This window comes from Nasonia vitripennis, chromosome 2 (assembly GCF_009193385.2).
Source record: "Nasonia vitripennis strain AsymCx chromosome 2, Nvit_psr_1.1, whole genome shotgun sequence".
NCBI lineage: Eukaryota > Metazoa > Arthropoda > Insecta > Hymenoptera > Pteromalidae > Nasonia > Nasonia vitripennis.
Window position 1 is genome coordinate 26219914 of NC_045758.1, and position 17988 is coordinate 26237901.

The 17988-nt window shown below is 48.3% G+C and overlaps 1 protein-coding gene across 38 annotated transcripts in view; it reads right to left on the minus strand.

Annotated features, from left to right (window-relative positions):
- LOC100121536 (arrest) overlaps positions 1-17988 on the minus strand; it is a 296681-nt gene that overhangs the window by 116829 nt on the left and 161864 nt on the right. Inside the window, exons 1-2 of one of the 38 annotated variants that reach the window (XM_031924666.1) lie at positions 12883-13039; positions 11636-11900 (exon numbers count right to left, since the gene is read on the minus strand). The exons of 35 other annotated variants lie outside the window; for them this stretch is intronic. In XM_031924666.1, coding sequence (XP_031780526.1) covers positions 11636-11841 — 206 coding nt within the window. In that variant the 5' untranslated portion in view covers positions 11842-11900; positions 12883-13039. Of the gene's footprint in view, positions 1-11635; positions 11937-12873; positions 13040-17988 lie in introns of those variants that run through there. 2 more of the 38 variants (XM_031924668.2, XM_031924667.2) reach the window with 2 other exon arrangements.

Below are 17988 nucleotides of genomic sequence, written 5' to 3' on the forward strand. Positions count from 1 at the left end.
GTCGGGCGAAGCTCTAATCCTCTTAGAGAGAGAGAGAGAGAGAGAGAGAGAGAGAGAGAGAGAGAGAGAGAGAAAGAGAGAGAGAGAGTGGGAGAGAGAGAGCGACTCACCTGCGCGTCGCTGCTGTATTACGGACTTACAGCGTTAAATTGATGACCGCGACTCGGCGCCGCAGCGAAAGCCGTGTGTTCAGAATTTGCATACGTCGAGCCAGAACGCGCACTGTATGTTGCGTCCTCTCGCGTGGGGGGGATTTGCGAGAAGGGAGAAAGCGAAGCGACGAGGATTTGCGAGAGAGACGAGAGGGACAGATATATGGAGACGGAGAAAAATTACTGAGTAATGACTGCCACGGGGAGATAATTTGATAATGAACAGCCGTCCTCTCTGCGCTCTGGCATACTAGCGATTTTCGGGGATTAAAGAGAAATTAGCGAGCTTTTTTCGAGTATTATATGCTCGAAATTTTCTGTGGCGGGAGCTTTTATATTTTCGCTCATCCGCACTTTTATTAATTTCTCTTTAAAAGAGGCAAAGTGAATTACTTCGTGTTACACGTGGAATAAAGAATCACGTGCAGGAATCGAAGCAAACAATTTAATAGTCGCTAATCGAATTTCTTTCCAGCGAGCGCTGCAGCAGTCGCGTTGCGCGCAAACGGCATTAAGAAGTTGCAAAGATACAACAAATTGATTAGCAACCGCGAAATACAAGCGTAACGTCACACAGCCCGAGACACCGAGCGCCGGCACGTAAACTCGATTTTGCGGTCGCACGTGATCTCCCTCTCCCCTATACTCGTCTCGTTGCCGCTATTCGTCCTACCACACACACACACACACACTCACACGCACACTTCTGCAGGTATACAGCTTCGCCAAGTCCAACTTTTCCCGACATCAGCGGCGGTGCGGCGACCGACTTCGGATTCAACTTCGATGAGACGAGGCTCGCCTTCGGTGTACGTATATAGTCGTCACCGAGGCCAATTAGGCGCGGTGGCGAGATCGCGGCCGGTGATTACGCAACGATCGTGATACCTCCGTTACCCGGAAAAAGCTACTCGCCGCAGTGGTGCGCGCGTGTTTTGAAATTGTAGCTCTCTGCGCGGCGTTCGCTCCATTTCGAAAAAAGGGTTTTTTTGGCCGTTGACAGCTATGGTTGAAAATACAAGTTGAATATATCTCGAGTGCGCAATTAAAACTGTAAAATGGAGTAAAATAATAATCCGAAAAATGAAATATATAGGTCTAGACCAGCCATTGATAAAAGCTCGCGCGTCGATGCCCGCGGCCAATATCATTTTTTCCGCGCCCATCATCAAAGTCCGACCGATAGGCCGGACGTTCGTGAAAGTTCTCGTCGGCGAAATATAACGCCCGAAAAAGCAGCTCTCGCGCGCGCGCGCGCGAAAAAGAGGGAATAAAAATATCCGATGGCTTTAGAATCCCAAAACCTTCAAAAAGAGAGCCGGACGCCCAGCAGCAGCAGCGTCGGCACAGGGGCGGCCCTCAAAGCGATTTCTGATTCCGGCGTCAATCAAATTTTTTGTTCCCGCTTCCTTTGACAAGGGAGAAACTGCAGACGCGGCGGCGGCGACGTTCGGCGGTGCATGCGGCGCACACAAGTCGTCGTCCGATGAGCGACCGACCGACACACACACCCACACACGCAGGCAAGCAGGGGTCTCGGCAAAGCAAAGGCAGCAGCTCTCGCTCACGCGCCCCGAGAGTCATAGACTGAGGCATTCGGCGGCTCGAGTGCTCGAGAGTGAGCCACTCGCCACCTCTACAGCGCCGCGAGCTTCAAGTGAGCTCTGCGCGCGCGAGAGGCAGAGGGAAGGAGAGAGAGAGAGAGAGAGATCCTTTTAACTTTTAAAGTCCTCGTCCGGAAAATGTCAGAGTTCATTTCTTTGTCTTTTTTTTCGCGCGCGCGCTCGCTCTTGTGCCAGCCCCCGAGAAAGGGAATGCAGTACACGCTCTCGAGTGATGCTAGCCTCGAGGGCGAGGAATTAAAAAAGTGTTGCTGCTACGTTTTTAATTGTGGAGTAAGGAGGCACTTGATGCGTCAGCTGACGACGACGGGTTGGTTTTCTCTTTATTCTTTCGCCGGAGCACTGCTTTCACTCGATTTGCATCGCACGAGTTGCGCGCAACTCGATAGACACCGCGAATAAGAAATTTCCGGACCGCGTTTGGCATAAAGCGGCGCATTGGCTCTGTATATAGTAGGTATACTCGATATCGCTCTCGGCGTCAGCGGCGGATTCAAACGGCGAAATTCACAAAGAATCGGGCGGCGGAAAGCTTTTGTCAAAAGTAGGCGATTAACGCGTCAGCTCTAGACACAGGCGAATGCTCGACAAAGAGCGCAGTGCTCTGCCTCCCCTTCCATTTTTCTCGCCAATTTCCATCCGGCCGCGATATTCGAGAGAAAATAGGAGAGAGAGAATCCCACGCGGCGTTCGGCGCCCGAGGCGAGCGATAGAAATTCAAGAGCTTCGACGAACGAGGGTGTCGCCGATTCCCTCCAGCCATACGGCCCCTACGCGCACCGGTCTCCATTGTGCCTCGTGTCTCTCTCCCTCTACTTATACGCTGATGTGTGTGTGTGTGTGTGTGTGTGACGACTGGCCGACGACGAGAGATTCTCGTCTTGTCGGTTTCGGCTCTTTCATTAGCCGCAGGAAATTAAGCGAGCGACGAAATCTGGAATCTGTGTCTCTCCTTGCGGCGGGAATTGGATTTACTATACGGCTTTCTGCGGGGGTGTGTGTATTGATATTCATTATCTTCGAGATGGAAGCGTGATATATATTTTTTCTTTCTCCCTTTTCCGACACCTCGAGGGGGGGGGGGGGATTTTTCGAGAGATTTTCCGCTCGAGATTGAAGAGGAATATATTGTCCCGGCGAGCGCGAGCGAGCTTATTAGAATCGAAATTACAGCTACGTGCGTTATTGAATAATAGAGAAGAGAAAATAGCGGCGTGAAACAATTCGATGCATTAATTTCATTTGATTTTAACTGCTGCTGCTGCTATGCGAATAGAAATTAAATTACAGTTTTGATTAATATTTGCAATGTAATGATTGAATTTCATTTATTTCGATGCGTGCATCTAATACGATTCGGCTTTCAGCTCGCATATCACGAATTTCCAGAATATTTCAACTTGTATGGAATATTAAATCTAATTTAATGGCCTCGCATGTAACATGATCGACAATCTGAAATAATAATTTTATACTCTGGCAAATAAAGTCGGTAATTCGTAATACATAAATTAATGCGTCATTCGCGTCGTAATAAATTTTCAGTAAATCGCAGTCACAACCCAGTTAGCGCTAAATTAAATTAAAGCCGACTCAAACGAAAGACAAAAAAACTACGAGAAATTCCGCGGCAAAAAGCCTTTATCGACGTTTCCTCCAGCCGCCGCCGCGGCAAACACGTTCCGACAAACATTTCGCTACATATACCAGGATAGTTTAGTATCCACGTCACAGCTCGCTCGCTCTCTCTACAGTCGCTGTTTATCAACTAAAAGGAACACAAGCAGCCGGGCGAGGAAAAAATCGAATAAGACTCGCATCGGTCGTCCATCGTCCGTCTATCTCGGGGGTGCTATTTGCGACTCCTCTATCGCTCCTTCTCCCTTATCCACACGCCCACGCGCTATTCTTCTACCCGACAACAATGCGCGAGTCGAATCACGCAGCAGACGCTTGCTTGCGAATTTGCATAATTGTTTTCAGTTCAGCCGGCCTCTAATGAAGAAAAATACGTCCCCGGTAACTGCCGATCTCTCTCACCCTCTCTACTCTCCTGGAAACTTTTCCCTTTCTCTCTCGATTCTTCTTTCGTCAGAGGAAAACACTTTAATTTGAAGGGCGGGTCGCTCCCCGGGAACAGTGATAATTTCGCGGAGGGTCGAGAGATATGCTAATGTCCAATTTTTCTCTACCAGAGCTTCGTTTACTTTTCGCTCGACCGAGTCGAAATTTTTTTTCCACGCCCTGCCCCTCGAAAGCTTTTCAGCAACAACAAAGATTTGTCCCCCGATCGAAAGCTGTCGTTTTTCCCTCTATATAGGTCAATCAGGAGCATTCTCCCGACAATCGTCCCGCTACGAGGCCAGCCTGCCAAACAGTTTCCCGTTTGCGCAGCAGCCCATCAAACTCGCCGTGTTGTTATAGGTCAGTAATAGAGATTTCAGACGTACACGAGTAGTGCAGAGAGGACAGAGCTCGACAGGTACACGTCTCCGAGTCAGCAGCGCAAAGTCCCTCGCTGATTCTTATTCGAGTAGAGGGAGGAGGGAGATAGAGAGAGAAAAAGAGTATAGCATGTGCGAGAGTGAGAGAGAGAGAGAGAGAGAGAGAGAGAGAGAGAGGAGAGAGAGAAGTGTCCTCGTCGTCGTCGCAGCATTTTAAACTCTCGGGGGGCTCGCGAGCGAGTCTAGGCCGGTCACGTGTAGTGTCCGCTGGAACGAGAGCCGCATACCAAACTTTTCTCTCTTTCTCTCTCTTTCTCGCTCGCTCGCCTTGTGTCCTAATCCCTTTCCCGACGCGCAGCAGCGTCCAACTCGTCGTCGTGTCCTCCCCTGCTGCCGCCGGCGCTATACGTGCCTTCGCGCCCCGCGTGTGTTATAGCGTGCGGAGAGGAGCCGAGGGGAGCAGTAGTCGCGCAGGACGACGCCTTTATGTGTTTTTGATTGTTCCTCTAATATGTATGAACTTTGTGCCAAGGTACACACGTACGGGACGAGCGCGCGCGCCAGTGAGAAAGAGATGCTGGGGTAGCCGACTGGCACGTGGACACGGTTTGCCCATTACTTGCCATACTTATTCAGGGATTCGACGATCGTTTTTTGAGAGCCTGCCCTCGGCTTGCGGAGCAGCGGTCATTAGTCGGATTTTGCGCAGTCTTGGGAAATTTTTTTTTTTCTACTTTGCGTTGGGGGGCGCTGAAGAGTTCGACGGCGGCTCGTTAGGGAGCTTTAATCATCTTTTAATTGTTCGATTTTAATAGAACCAGATACCGAGATTCTATTAAATTTTTTAGTAGAACGGCATAAGAAAAGTCTAGAGAGAAAAAAATAAGATCAAAGGCAGTAAAATTTTACGAAACGACCGTCGAAATCGAGCAAAGATTTTCGCCAATCCCCGAAAACGCGCCATCTATTTTCGGAAATCCCCCCAGCCAATACAATGTCGTATCGTAAACGTGCGCGCGCCGGCAGAATATATAACCCAAGGCTTATGCAAGTAGCCATTCAGAGCCGTGCGCGCGTATAGTTCTCTCCCGGAGCGTAATGTACGCTTATGCCATATGCAAGTTTAAATTGTCGGCTGAGCCGCGCTTATACGAGCGGCAGTAGTAACAGCTAATCGAAATTTTGGCACGACGAACAAAGAAAGATTTCCGCTACTCTCATTTTCCCGTATTCTCATCCGGCCGTTTATTTCTCTTCCGCGAACGCTGCCCGATGGTAAATATAGCCGAAGTATCGCTTTCTCGAACGAGACGTCAATCGTTGCACGACGCTCTAGCAAAACGAATTAACGTCGCGTGTAAATGAAATAGAAGCGTCGGTATACGACGCGCTCGCTACGTCTGTCGGCGGATGAAAAAAGAAGGAGATAAAGAGTCTCTTTCAGTGCGCAATCATCTGGCGCGGGCTTAACGAGTGCGCGTTTTCTTCCTCCCACTCTCCTTCGCATTTTACGAAGGACACTTAAAATAAATTATTCGCAATCAGCGGCGAATGCATATATCTCGGCGGATATGAGCGCAACTGTATACTTTTGCGACCTCTTACTCCGCCGTAAATTAGACTCTTGTGCTGCGCTCGGCAGATTTCGATGCGGACCTTATCGTTGCGAGAAAAAAAAATGTTATTCAAAGCCACGACTCTAATCCGAACTGTATACACGCGCGGAAATGCGAAATTTCATCGACGACGAGTTAATCCGCGCTGCAGAAAAAAAGCGCTCGTAAAACAAGCCGTGAAGGGCCTCCTCGACGACGACGACGAGTGACGAATCCGCGAGCGCTATGTTTTTTCGCGACTCTCGTACGCAATACCCGCAGAGCAGCGCTTTTTAATATGAACGAAGGGAGAGAGCGAGAGAGTATACGCTGAGGGAAAGCTGCGAGTCAGCAGTCTGTCGAGACAGCGGCGGCGGCGTCGAAAAAAGGGCGACGAAATTACTGCAGCGCTGCGAAAAAGCCTCAACGACTTCCGATCCGTCCCCATCTCTCTTTCTGTCTGCGTCTGTATTATGCCCTATTTGTCCGCGCTCTCTCCCTCTGCAGCAGAGCGCATAGCTCTATCAGCCGCGCGGAGCCGAGAAGCAGCAGCCCCACTCGAAAGAGATGGAAGGTATAAGCAACGTCCGCCCATTTATTCCTTTGTCTCCTCATCTCGTCTTCCGGTGATGATCTCTCGACTCGAGAGCGAAAGATCCTTGCTCCTTCCTTCCTGTCGGCAAATCAAGCTCGGCTTTCTGAATTGCAGCCGTGGTGCGCTGATGATCCGCCTTGGATCGAGCCGAGAGATCTTCCACTGCTGTCGCACTAATTGCGCAGCTCTCTCTCTCTCTCTCTCTCTCTCTCTCTCTCTCTCTCTCTCTCTCGCGTTCGCCATTATCTCTCGCTGCCGTGAATCATCGCGAAAATAAAAATACGATCATCGAAATCGAAGATATTCGATAAGCGGGGGGAATAAGGCTCTCGACTGTCCGTTTGCCGATGAGAGAGCCGGAGACTAGAGAGCAGAGGTCGTGCTGGTATAGGTAGTACGCGCGATACGCTCGGCGGCGTCCAATTACCGAGGCGCGTAATTGGGCCGGAATTTCTGCTGAGTCGCGTGTCCGCGGATCGCCTGCAGCGCCAGCCGATTTTAGTCCGCCGCTTCTCGGCACGCGCTTTTCGTTTAATTAAACCGATTAAGCGCCGGGATTTCGGAGGCGGAGCGTCTTTTACAGCCCGAGGTGATTTTTGTGAATTTATGGATAGTGTGTACATAGGGAGGGGAAGTGTCAGACGGAAAACAGACTGACGCGATGCGTTATGGGCTTAATTGGGCGGCTGTGCGGGGCGAATGGGGTCGAGTAAGGATTGATTGTTCTTGACTCACGGTGCGATCAACGTCGTTCGGCCTGGGAGAATAGAGCATTGTGTAGCGTGCTATTACTGAGACTTACCTGAAACAGAGAAAAATAAAAGAGAGTTAGATTTTTGCGAACTTGTCGGCGGTGCGGAAATAAAAAAATTTTAAAGGATCCGCCCAAACAAAGGCAAGTTTAAGCGCAGAGCCCGCGTATGTAGCGTGCTTTGTCGTCGTCATTAAATGCGCGCTGGGGCTCTCTCCCTCTCTCAGCCCCGTCCCTTGTAATCTCGCAGCCCTTAAAGCCGACGCCGCCGCCGCAAGGAATCTCGGTCAGCGACTGTGCCGCGTCAGCTGAATATGTACACGCTTCAATATTTTTGCGGCGCACGCGGTGGATTCATGAATCCGCGATGTGAGGAATGAATAATCGAGGGAGAGTTTTTTCCGCGACGCGTTGCGAGAGAAAGAGAGAGAGAGAGAGAGGAAAACCACTCTCTGTGTGTATGTGTGTGGAGACAGGGAGAGGCAAAGCGGGCGAAATTTATGCGAACTTTCAATTCGTCGCCGCGAGTCTGCGCTGTACACCGCGGGCGGGGTCTTATACTTATTTTTTCAAAGATCTTGCGCGAGAGTGGAAAATTATTCTCCGAGGATGATAATGAGCAGGCAAGATTATCCGAGAGTTTTGTATGTAGCAGTGTTACATACATCGAAGCTCCGGTCGTCGTTTTGTACTTTGGAAAATCCTGGAAGGCGCGGGCAATAATATTTTCAAGACTCAATCGCAAGAGGGCGGGAGAGAGCGAGCGAGCGAGAGAGAGAGAGAGAGAGAGAGAGAGAGAGAGAGAGAGAGAACAACAAGTGCGCAACAACAAACTCCCATATAAATTGAAATCCCCCTCGAACTTCCTCGATCGACTCGCCTTCGAAAAAGCGCAAAAGCGCGGGGGAGAGAGAAACTCCGTCCGAGAGGAATAAAGCACGTGCCGGTGCCGCTGGGAACTCATTTATAACTTTGCGCGCGTTACAAGCGCGAAATCGAAATTTCGAGAGCGCGCAACGTCGAGGGAGAGTAGCACATCGAAATTCCGTGGCGCAAAGTGAAAATAGCTCGTCGGGATTCGCTCGGGTCTTGGCGGGAGCAGTGTAGCGTCGTCGTCGAGCGCTGCACAGAGGGACTGTTTAACCCGGCGACCAGCGCGTATTAACTCGTGAGCCGGAGCCGAAAACATTATCGTTACGAGATTAGTTTTGCACAAGCCGCAGCCGCCGGGGGAACGATCCTAATGCATTTGCTTCTCAATTCCGAAAATGAGCCGAGAATTATCCCTCTAAACTCGGATTAATCTGCCAAGTGATTCCGGCGAAGTGTATTATGTCCTGACCGCCGCCGCGCGTTTTCCAAGTACACGATATACGGACGAATTAACGGACAAGGTCTGTTAATTCTCCGCGAGCTTTTGTCATCCGCGTAATGAGCAGGTATATTTCTGGCCGCACACACAATCCGTTTATCTCCCGAACTTTCGCGCCGTAATTTTCTAAACGAGTTACCATTATGTTCCCTCGCGCGCCGCTCGTTCGGGAAAATTAAAATAAAACTGTACTGCGTGCAGCAAGTTGTCCGTTAGGGTAAAAAGTTGGCAAACTACGTTAGCACTTAGGAACAGATGCTCGCACCTCGAGTAACCCGCGCGCGAGTCACACAATACCTGCTACACCCGACCGATATACCCGTCATGATTCATGAGGCTCAGAGGCGAACGGCCCCGACTTAATTCCGAGCTGAGAGAGAGAGAGAGAGAGAGAGAGAGAGAGAGAGAGAGAGAGAGAGAGAGAGAGAGAGAGAGAGAGATTAGATTAGATTAATTGGTTTTATTTTACGTACAATGTGTTGTACGATCAATTATGTACAGCAGGAGTAGTAAGAGTACAGGCATAATAATAGTAAAAGATGTCTGTTGTGGTAGATGTGTAGTGCGATGATAAGGTGAGAATGAGTTAAGGCGAGAGTGTGTGAGTGTGTAGAGAGAGAGAGAGAGAGAGAGAGAGAGAGAGAGAGAGAGAGAGAGAGAGAGAGAGAGAGAGAGAAAGAGAGAGAGAGAGAGAGAGAAAGAGAGAGAGAGAGAGAGAGAAAGAGAGAGAGAGAGAGAGAGAGAGAATAAATCCACGACGACGATGTCGTCTCGGATTCTTCGTTACGACTCGATCGTCCCGCCGCCGGCCGATATTGACGAATTAATCGGCTCTCGGCCAATCGCCGTCGCCGAAGACTCCGCCGTATAGAGCCTCTCCCCTTCGCGTGTGTCATTAGTTCTAATGTCCACCAGGAGACACTAACGTCGTTTAGGAGGCGAAAGGAGGGATTAGAGACTGTAATCCGTGAGGACGCTCCCCTGTAGAGCGGAAGAGCAGGACAGAGAATTATATTAGACGATTCGGCCTAATTAAATAAGAAGTAAAAGCCGCCCCTTCGACCAATATAACTCTACTCTCCCACTTTCGTAATGCGCAGCAGACAGACAGACGGACGGACTGGTGGCCATCCGACTGACTGGCTATACATTCGAATCCCATCAAAGTCTCGACCGAATTCACTTTTATATCGGTTATATGGCCGCATTTATTGGCCTGACAATAATAGAGGAAAAAGTCTCCGAGGAGAGGGTGAGTCGGTCTATTGCGCATTCGCGCCGCGAGTTACCGCGCGAGAGAGCTTTTCTTATTTTAGCGCCCTACACACAAATGGAGTTTTACAACTTTCCCGAGCTTTCCTTTCAAAGGCAATCAAATGAAATTTCAACTCTCTCTCTCTCTCTCTCTCTCTCTCTCTCTCTCTCTCTCTCTCTCTCTCTCTCTCTCTTTCTCTCTCTCTCTCTCTTATGAAACTGTTTACTTAAAATGTTTTCGACTTCGCCGAAGTCCTTTAAAAACTTCCCTCCGCTTGTTTCATTCCGCGCGCGAGCTGAAACAAATCGATTTATCAAAATGCGTCTCAACCCTTTCCCCCCGACTCGCGCAGCGCAAAGTCCTTTCATCACTACCGAGAGAAGAGCAGCCATCCCGCGATAAGTCGCTATCGTTCGTAATTCAATTATACCGCTCTGCATTGTCCCGGTTCGCCCTCTTTGCAACACGCGAATCGTTATCGAGTGCGGTATAACCGGGGTTCCTTGCGAGCGGGCGCGCGGAGACACAATGGCGTTAAACGACAGATAAGCCGGACGACGCGCGGACGGATCTTGTAGAGAGTGCGCGCGGCTTATAAATCTCCCAGGGCATTATAGTTGCGGCGGCGACACCAGAGTCGGGATTAACACGCGCTCGATTTAATAATCGGCTAATTGGCTGGAATTGATTAAGTGCCGCCTACGCTTCGAAATCGATAAGGACCATTTTTTTTCGTTTCATTCGCTCGAGTGTCTAAAGGAAACACTAGAAAAACAATTTGGGTGGAAAGTTTTTGAAATTCGTAATCAAAAGGGCCAGCGAGAGCTGAGGGTAAACAATGCCGATGCATGAGAGGACGAAGAAACATAAATTCGCGTAGTGATATTGAAAAAGTTTTCGAGCGAGCGCCGCTGCCGTCGCCTCATAACGCGTTTAAAATGTTAAATAAAAGGCATAAAACAAGAGGGAGAATACACTCGTTCTCTATGTGTGTGTTCGTTGTGTTCGTTGCGTTCATTGTGTTCATTGGCTGGAACGCAGATAGCACTTAGTTTCTCTCTCCCTTTCGGCCGTTCTCCCCTCCTTCGCTGCCGCATAGACTTCCCTCGTGTACCTTCATCGAACTCGCGCTGAGTCCCTCTCGCAGCTGTTTTTGTACGCGATTTTCCCAGTTTTTCGCGTCGATTTTTCTCTAGCGAAGCACAAAGCTGCTGGAAACATGTTGGTTTTCGCGTAATTTCGAAACGCGGCGTTGCCCGAGGGCAAGATTTTTTTTTTGAAGAGTTATGGAATAACGGCTAGGTATATACGAAGGGAAAAACGCAATTTGAAGCATAGAGAGGTTTGTTTACAGGGCAGCGATAAGCGAGCCGTTTCCACGAATTCTAAGAATTTCTCAATAAGCCAGGCTGGTATGTAATCGTACGCGCTTTTCGCGCGAAGCGCTGGGAATACGAGAGTACACGCGCGAATTTACCCTGGGAATACATTAATTTCACTCTAGTTCGAAGCTCGTTGAGCTGGAAATACTGCATTGTTTAACGATTGATTTGCATATTTTAATATTTCGAGAATTTTTCCAACGGCGACTAATTTAGAACGTTTCGAGCAAACTGCGTAATTGCAACGCATTTCATCCAACGACCGGAAACTTAACAAATTTCTGGAAAACAACGATGCAGTGGTCCTCGAGCTTTTGCATAATAATTCGATAAATATTTGTAATCACATTAGGGCCGAGCTCCGAATCAAACTCTTAATTACAAATTCAGCAGTTGGTATTTTAATTGACTCGAACGAATATTCTCTAATTAATAACGACGGGAAGGTAATTCTCGGCGTTTTATACCTGTCAAGACTGAAAGGCCAGTGGTCATCCATTTCGACGTTGTTGTTCTGGTCGAGAAAATGATCCAGATCCATTTTAATGCAATTGTTGTGCTGATCCATTATTAAGCTACTGCTGCTGTTGATATTGTTGTTATTGTTGTTGTTGCCGCTGGTGCTGGCGTGGCCGATGAGGGGCTCGAAAAAGTTTTGACGGAAGCGCAACATTTCGTATTTCGTTAAAAAAACTCTCTCGCACGCACAAAACGTCTGACCGAATTGCTAAACTAAAATCCCCCCGAAAAAAAACATCAGTGAAAAAGCTGCTGGGATCGAGAGAGGTGAAAAAAACGTCCCGGCGGAAAAGAGAAGAAAATCGCCAAAACAGCTAGTCGTGGCCGAAAAAAAGTCGCGAAATTCTCTCGAAAGCAATAAAGATGACAAAGAAGAGGTGCACTCGAAGCCGCGAAACTCCCGGGCAAAACTGCGCAGCGATAAATTTCGTTTTGCGCGAGCTGAAGCTTAAGCAATTGCAGTTGCGCAAGGAACGAGGGAGAGAGCTTAAGCAGAGCAGCCTTGCAAGTCGCAAAGTCGGAGGGAAGCTGCGCACTGCGAACGTTAATCTTGCGCGCGATGCTTTCTCTCTCTCTCCCTCCCGCGAGAGTAGCTTCCGTTGCTTACTCCGCGCGAGCAGCCATGTACGGCGAGAAGGAGATGTTTCTCGGAGCTCCCGGCAATCACGCGAGCTGTCCGTCTCTCTTTTTATCTATGTAAAGATGTACACGCTTTTTCGGAGACTCTAGCGTGCTGATGGGGCGGTTTGTTACGAGAATGAGCTGTTCTTGCAGGACATTTTACGTCTGAGCGCCGCGATCCTTCTTTTCGCCGAAATTCACGAGCTCTTGTTTCGCGGAGCATGTGTACGGCGCGCACCGCTGAATAATTATTTCGGCATCATTTTGCGAAATGCGAAGCTAAATACACGGCTCGTCAAGAGCGTAATAAATTTTAGTCAAAGACGGGATGAGAAATTTTCGCAAATTTCCCTGAAAATGAACGAATGTGATCATTATGTCGAATGAAACGAACGCTAAACTTCCGCGAAATGCGTTAAATTCATTCGGTATTTATAAAGCCGATCGAGAATGTAATTAAAATCTCAAATAATCATTATTATATCACGTATGAAGCTTCCCGCGCGGCAGCAAATTTCCTTCTCTTTTCCCCGAAAAATAACTGTAAATCAATCGAAATAAATACCCCACTTACACACTCACGAGCGCGTCTAAAAAACGAATCACGCGAGTCACACGTGAATCACGTATAGTCAAACGGCTTGGCGCGATTTAAAATGCGACGATCGCACGCGTGTAAAACCGGGCTTGATCCTCGCTTACCGAGTCCAAGAGTCAAACTGAGGCTAGAACGACGCGAGTCTCTCGATTTCGGAGTCCCCACGAGCGACACGAAGCTTCGAGAATTCGAGGTGTAAACAGAAGCCCTGACCTTCTCGCGAGACATAGGTGTACGGCTCTGCCGGCTAACATCCACGGCGACGGTGTTGTGAACGCGTTGTGTTTCTCCGAATTTTGGAATTCCTGCGCTCGATATTTTATTTGACGTGTATTCTCGTTACTGCTGTACTACGTCGTGGAGAACGAATTTTAAATTTCGGAGCGTTATTACGCATTTCCAGAACAGTGTGCGCGTTTTATTCAAGCTGTATACTATCGCGAAGACGTGCGTGAAAAAGTCAATATTGAATCGAGCACGGGATCCGCTCCGCCGCGTAAGCATGAGAGAATCTCGGGGCAAAAAATCTCGTCGAGAATCGGCTCTCACCTCGAATTCGAAAAATATTTTACGCCTCGAAGATTCGCTCATCTGCATTCGATCTCGGAGCAAATACACACACACACACGTACATGCTCTCCCATACACAGAGCCGCAAGTGCAGGGCCGGCTGCACGATGCGGTGCGCGCAACCTGTTGCCGGGCGTCTGCTCGTCTATTTCGTTGGCTCGATAGAGAAGCGAGAGAGGAGGGAGAGGTTATACGCTGCGTATATACACGAAGGAAAAGCTCCTTCGGGCGACGAGGATATTTAAGGGCGATGTCGTTTGCGTCGTCGTCGAGCAGCTCGGGAACACGGCTTAGAGCCGAGACTCGGCTGGGGGGGAGGCGGGAGATAACTTTATCGATATGATCATCATCATCGCCGTCGTCGTCGTCGCTGAGACAAAGTGAATCGCCTCCGCGAAAGGGATAGCTTCGAAAATTCAGCAGAATCTACGCTCCGCTCTCTCGCGTCTTTGTTATTTCGGGGATTACATTGTCGCGCAAACTTCGCAACGACGGATTTTTATTCGAAGAAAAAAACGCTTTTCTCTAGGAAAGCTTTGCAGCAACAGTTAAATAGCGATTCAAGACACTCGGAGATATAAAGTAAATTTTTATCCAAAGACGCAGCGCGTGAAACACGGAAAAGAAAGGGTAAGCCGAGGAGAGAGCGAGAGCGCGCCGGGGAAAATTTTAGGAGCAGCCTTCTGCTCTCGCGCATCGTTATATACGTCATCTGCAAGTGACGTTTTATCCGGCAGAAGAATCGCGGCAGCAGTTTTTACTGCCGGCCGTAAATCGCAGCTTTCGCGAGAATGTCTTTCAGTGGGTCGACGCCGGCGTTCGCGGCCTTGCGCGCAGAAAGACTCTCTCTCTCTCTCTCTCTCTCTCTCTCTCTCTCTCTCTCTCTCTCTCTCTCTTTCGCTCTAGCCAGGAAGTTCTGCCTTGCAAACAAAAACTCCTTAAGCTTCTCAAAAACGCCCGAGGCTTTAAGGGGCTAGATCATTCGATTGCTCCCGGCGTCGGAAGCTGAGCTTACGAGCGGCCCCTTTTTACATCCATCAAGAGCATTACCGGGCTTGTTAAATTATATCCTGCTTTATTCTCTGCGTTGTGCAAGAGAGAATGCGTTCGCCGGGGCTAAACGGCGAAAAGCTTCGCTCTTCTGCTACGCTTCGACCTGTGTATAACTATGCTGTATACGATAGGAATTTCGATAATTATGTTCGCTCTTGCTCGCTGCTTGACATATCGATGCTTGCTTGTTGAATTACGTTTCGTTTAACTGCTGGAATAAATGATTAATTAAACGGCATTGCCGCGAAATGCTCCGCTACTCTTTACATTATTACGGGATTAAAAGGTATGAATTTAACGATCGCGCACACGTACGATTGACAATACAGATATTTTAGCTCGTTATATGCTTTCGGTGTTTGTTTCGAGCATTAATTATGATTCGGAATTCTCGTGCTTGATTAGCAGAAATCCGCGTTTTGTTTGTGATTTTTTTTCGAATCGCTGTATGCGCGTGTAATGCGAAACGCACCTCTCATTATTTTTTTAATTAAATCGTCAAACGTCCGTATTGCGCATTATTCCTGTTTACGATTATTCCGATGTACGAACCCGAAAATACTTGCATCGTTCAACGTTATTACATGCGAGTTTCCGACGCTTTGCAGAAATACCCGATCGCAATTGCGACAACGATTCTGTCCAATATATAAGCTCGCCGGCTTCCAAACGACAAAAGAAATCAATCACAAATTATCGACGGCCAAATCAAGCGCGACGCGGCGACAGCAACAGTACAGCAGTAGCGTAAGTAATCAACCGGCGTCGAACGATCGAGAATTGCGGCGCATTCATTGCGCGTATTAAAGAATAATTATATGTAATTGACGTGTACAACTGAAATGGAAATGGAGATTAGTTGCTCCGAGTACATACGCGCGCTAAATATACAGAGTCGAGCCAGGCCGCTCTATATTGTTGCGCTCGCGCGTATACATGTGTGTGTGTGCGCGCTCTGACGTATGGGTTCTCTCACTCTCAGTCTATGCATATAGGTGTATCCTACGTACGTGTGAGCGAGTAGCAGGCAATGGCAACACGCTATATAACATTGTATACAGGCGCTTGGCGAGTGCTATAGCGTCGGATCCCGGTTTCGCGCGCGCGCGCGCTCTCTCTCTCTCTCTCTCTCTCTCTCTCTCTCTCTCTCTCTCTCTCTCTCTCTCTCTCTTTCTCTCCCGCTCTGAGTACGTCTGGCAATAATGAAATTGAACCGCAAACAGCGCTCTTTGCAGTCTGTATGTATGTATATGTGTGTGTGTACGTATACACACGCGTAGCAAATGATATTGTCAAAGAAGCCCCGACGCTGCCTGCCTGCCGCCCTCCCGTCGAAATCAATTACACGAATTGAAATAAATACATGCGGGATACATACAGCGAAGGCGAGCGTTAAACAATGACGGAATAATAACATCATCAGAGCTATGGGTATCGTCATTAAATCAACCTTTAGGGGGAAATTTCGAGACGACGTTGTATATTTTTGTGTAGATGATGGCGGGGCGAACGTTTTTGATGCTTTTGTGTTTGCGTTGCAGTTATCATGATGAATTTATTCGGAATTTTGCCCAGACATACAGAAAAAAATAACGCTGCGAAATTGCCCCTCAATCATACTCGACGTAAATCGTGTTTATGTTTAAATGATGCGTACTTTTGATATTTTAAATTTGAATATATGCGCTGCAAAGGAGAGAGTGATGAATTGCGTTCGCTTAATTTTACAACCGTTTACATATTTTAATAAAAGCTCGAATATATTCGCGAATAAAGCACAGAGGGCTTTTTTTAAAACGCTTTGCCAACCCCCGTAGCGAATATTTTCCGGCTCGTAAAACGAGAATTTTTAATCGTCGGCAGATAAACAAAATTCGAATTGTTGCCTCGCGAATGTTCGATTATACACTGATTACGTCGCTTAGGAATTTGGAAACTGGGCGAAATCCCTTTTTACTCGCGTCGTAAAATTTTCGCATAAAAATGAGAACAAAAAATTATCTTTCGAAACGAAACCCGCAGCCGAGTGCGCGCGAGAAAATCGTCACCGGAAAAATGTTATAATCCAAACGATCTACGTAAATTTACGTCCTTTGGGGGGCATTGCAGCAGCGTTACAATCATTTACTCGTGATTTGCCCGTAAAATTCGGCCCTGCTTTCAAGTAATTCATAACCGGAGCATCCCGCATACATGCATAATGCACATAACACTTTCGATTAATGACACCGTGAAAAAGTAAATGAATAAAGCAGCAGTATAGCAGCAGCGGCGGCTGAAGCGCGCGTCGATAAAGCCAAACAAGCGCAGCGTGCGAGAGTTTGTTTTTAACGGCCGCGCCATTAATGAATGGCACTAAAGTCGCCATACTCTTTCTGTGCGCTCTGGGTCTCGCAAGCGCGAAAGGTCATAAATGATAAAGTTTAACGGATCGTCGGCGGTGCCGTAGGGCATCGGGACGTTGACTTTGCCGAGAGATTGGTCAGCAGCAGCAGCGGCGGCGGCGTTAAGTTCGAAAGCTGCTTAAGCTGCTATAGACGGCAACGGCGGCGTCGGCGGAGAAGCTCGTCGAGGATCGACTTAGACGCGATAATGTAATTTCCCGATGGCGGTGTGTATGTATACGTGTAGGTGTGCAGCAGCGCGGTACTGGCTCCGCTCGATATTAATAATCCTCGACTGGGGCTCGCGTAATCAAGACTCAAGATTGCGTTAGGGTCCATTCCCGCCCGCTCTCGCTCTCTCTCTCTCTCTCTTCCTTGCAACAGGTCTAAAGCTCTTCCGCAGCCGCTGCCGCAAGTCAACGCATATTCTACTCCAAAGCAGCCCTATATACTGCTTTGCGCCCTTCTCGTTCGCTCTCTCTCTCTCTCTCTCTCTCTCTCTCTCTCTCTCTCTCTCTCTCTCTCTCTCTCTCTCTCTCTCTCTCCGTAGCTCTTAGTTTCCAAGTATGCCAAGATTCGAGTTGCCGTCGTCAAAGAGACTCGAGGACTGAAGCGGTATATCTGCAGCAGCAACAGCAATTTATAATGAATCGAGCGGAATAATTCGGACACACTGAAATAAGTCACACTGAAACTCTCTGCAGGAACACAGTTTTGATAAAATTACATTGCAAGAGATGAGATCGAGTAGCTATGAAAAGCCAAACGCGAAGAAGTCGAGTCAGACGTTAAATCGAGCTAATAAATTCGCATCGGGCAAGTTGGTTCGATTCCTGGCAAATTGACCGAATTAAAAGAAACGCGGAGGAAGAGGAGGCAACGCCGGCAAGTTAAATATTTGTATTTCTTTTGAAGCGTTTCGCTGCAACACTTTTATCCCCCCCCCTCTCTCTCTCTCTCTCTCTCTCTGAAGCGCTCGTTTTTTTCTCGGACACTCCAGACTCGAGCTTTCGAGATCGACGATTTACGCTCAAAGCAACTGCAGTGAGGCACGAGTTGATTCAGGCGAGAGACG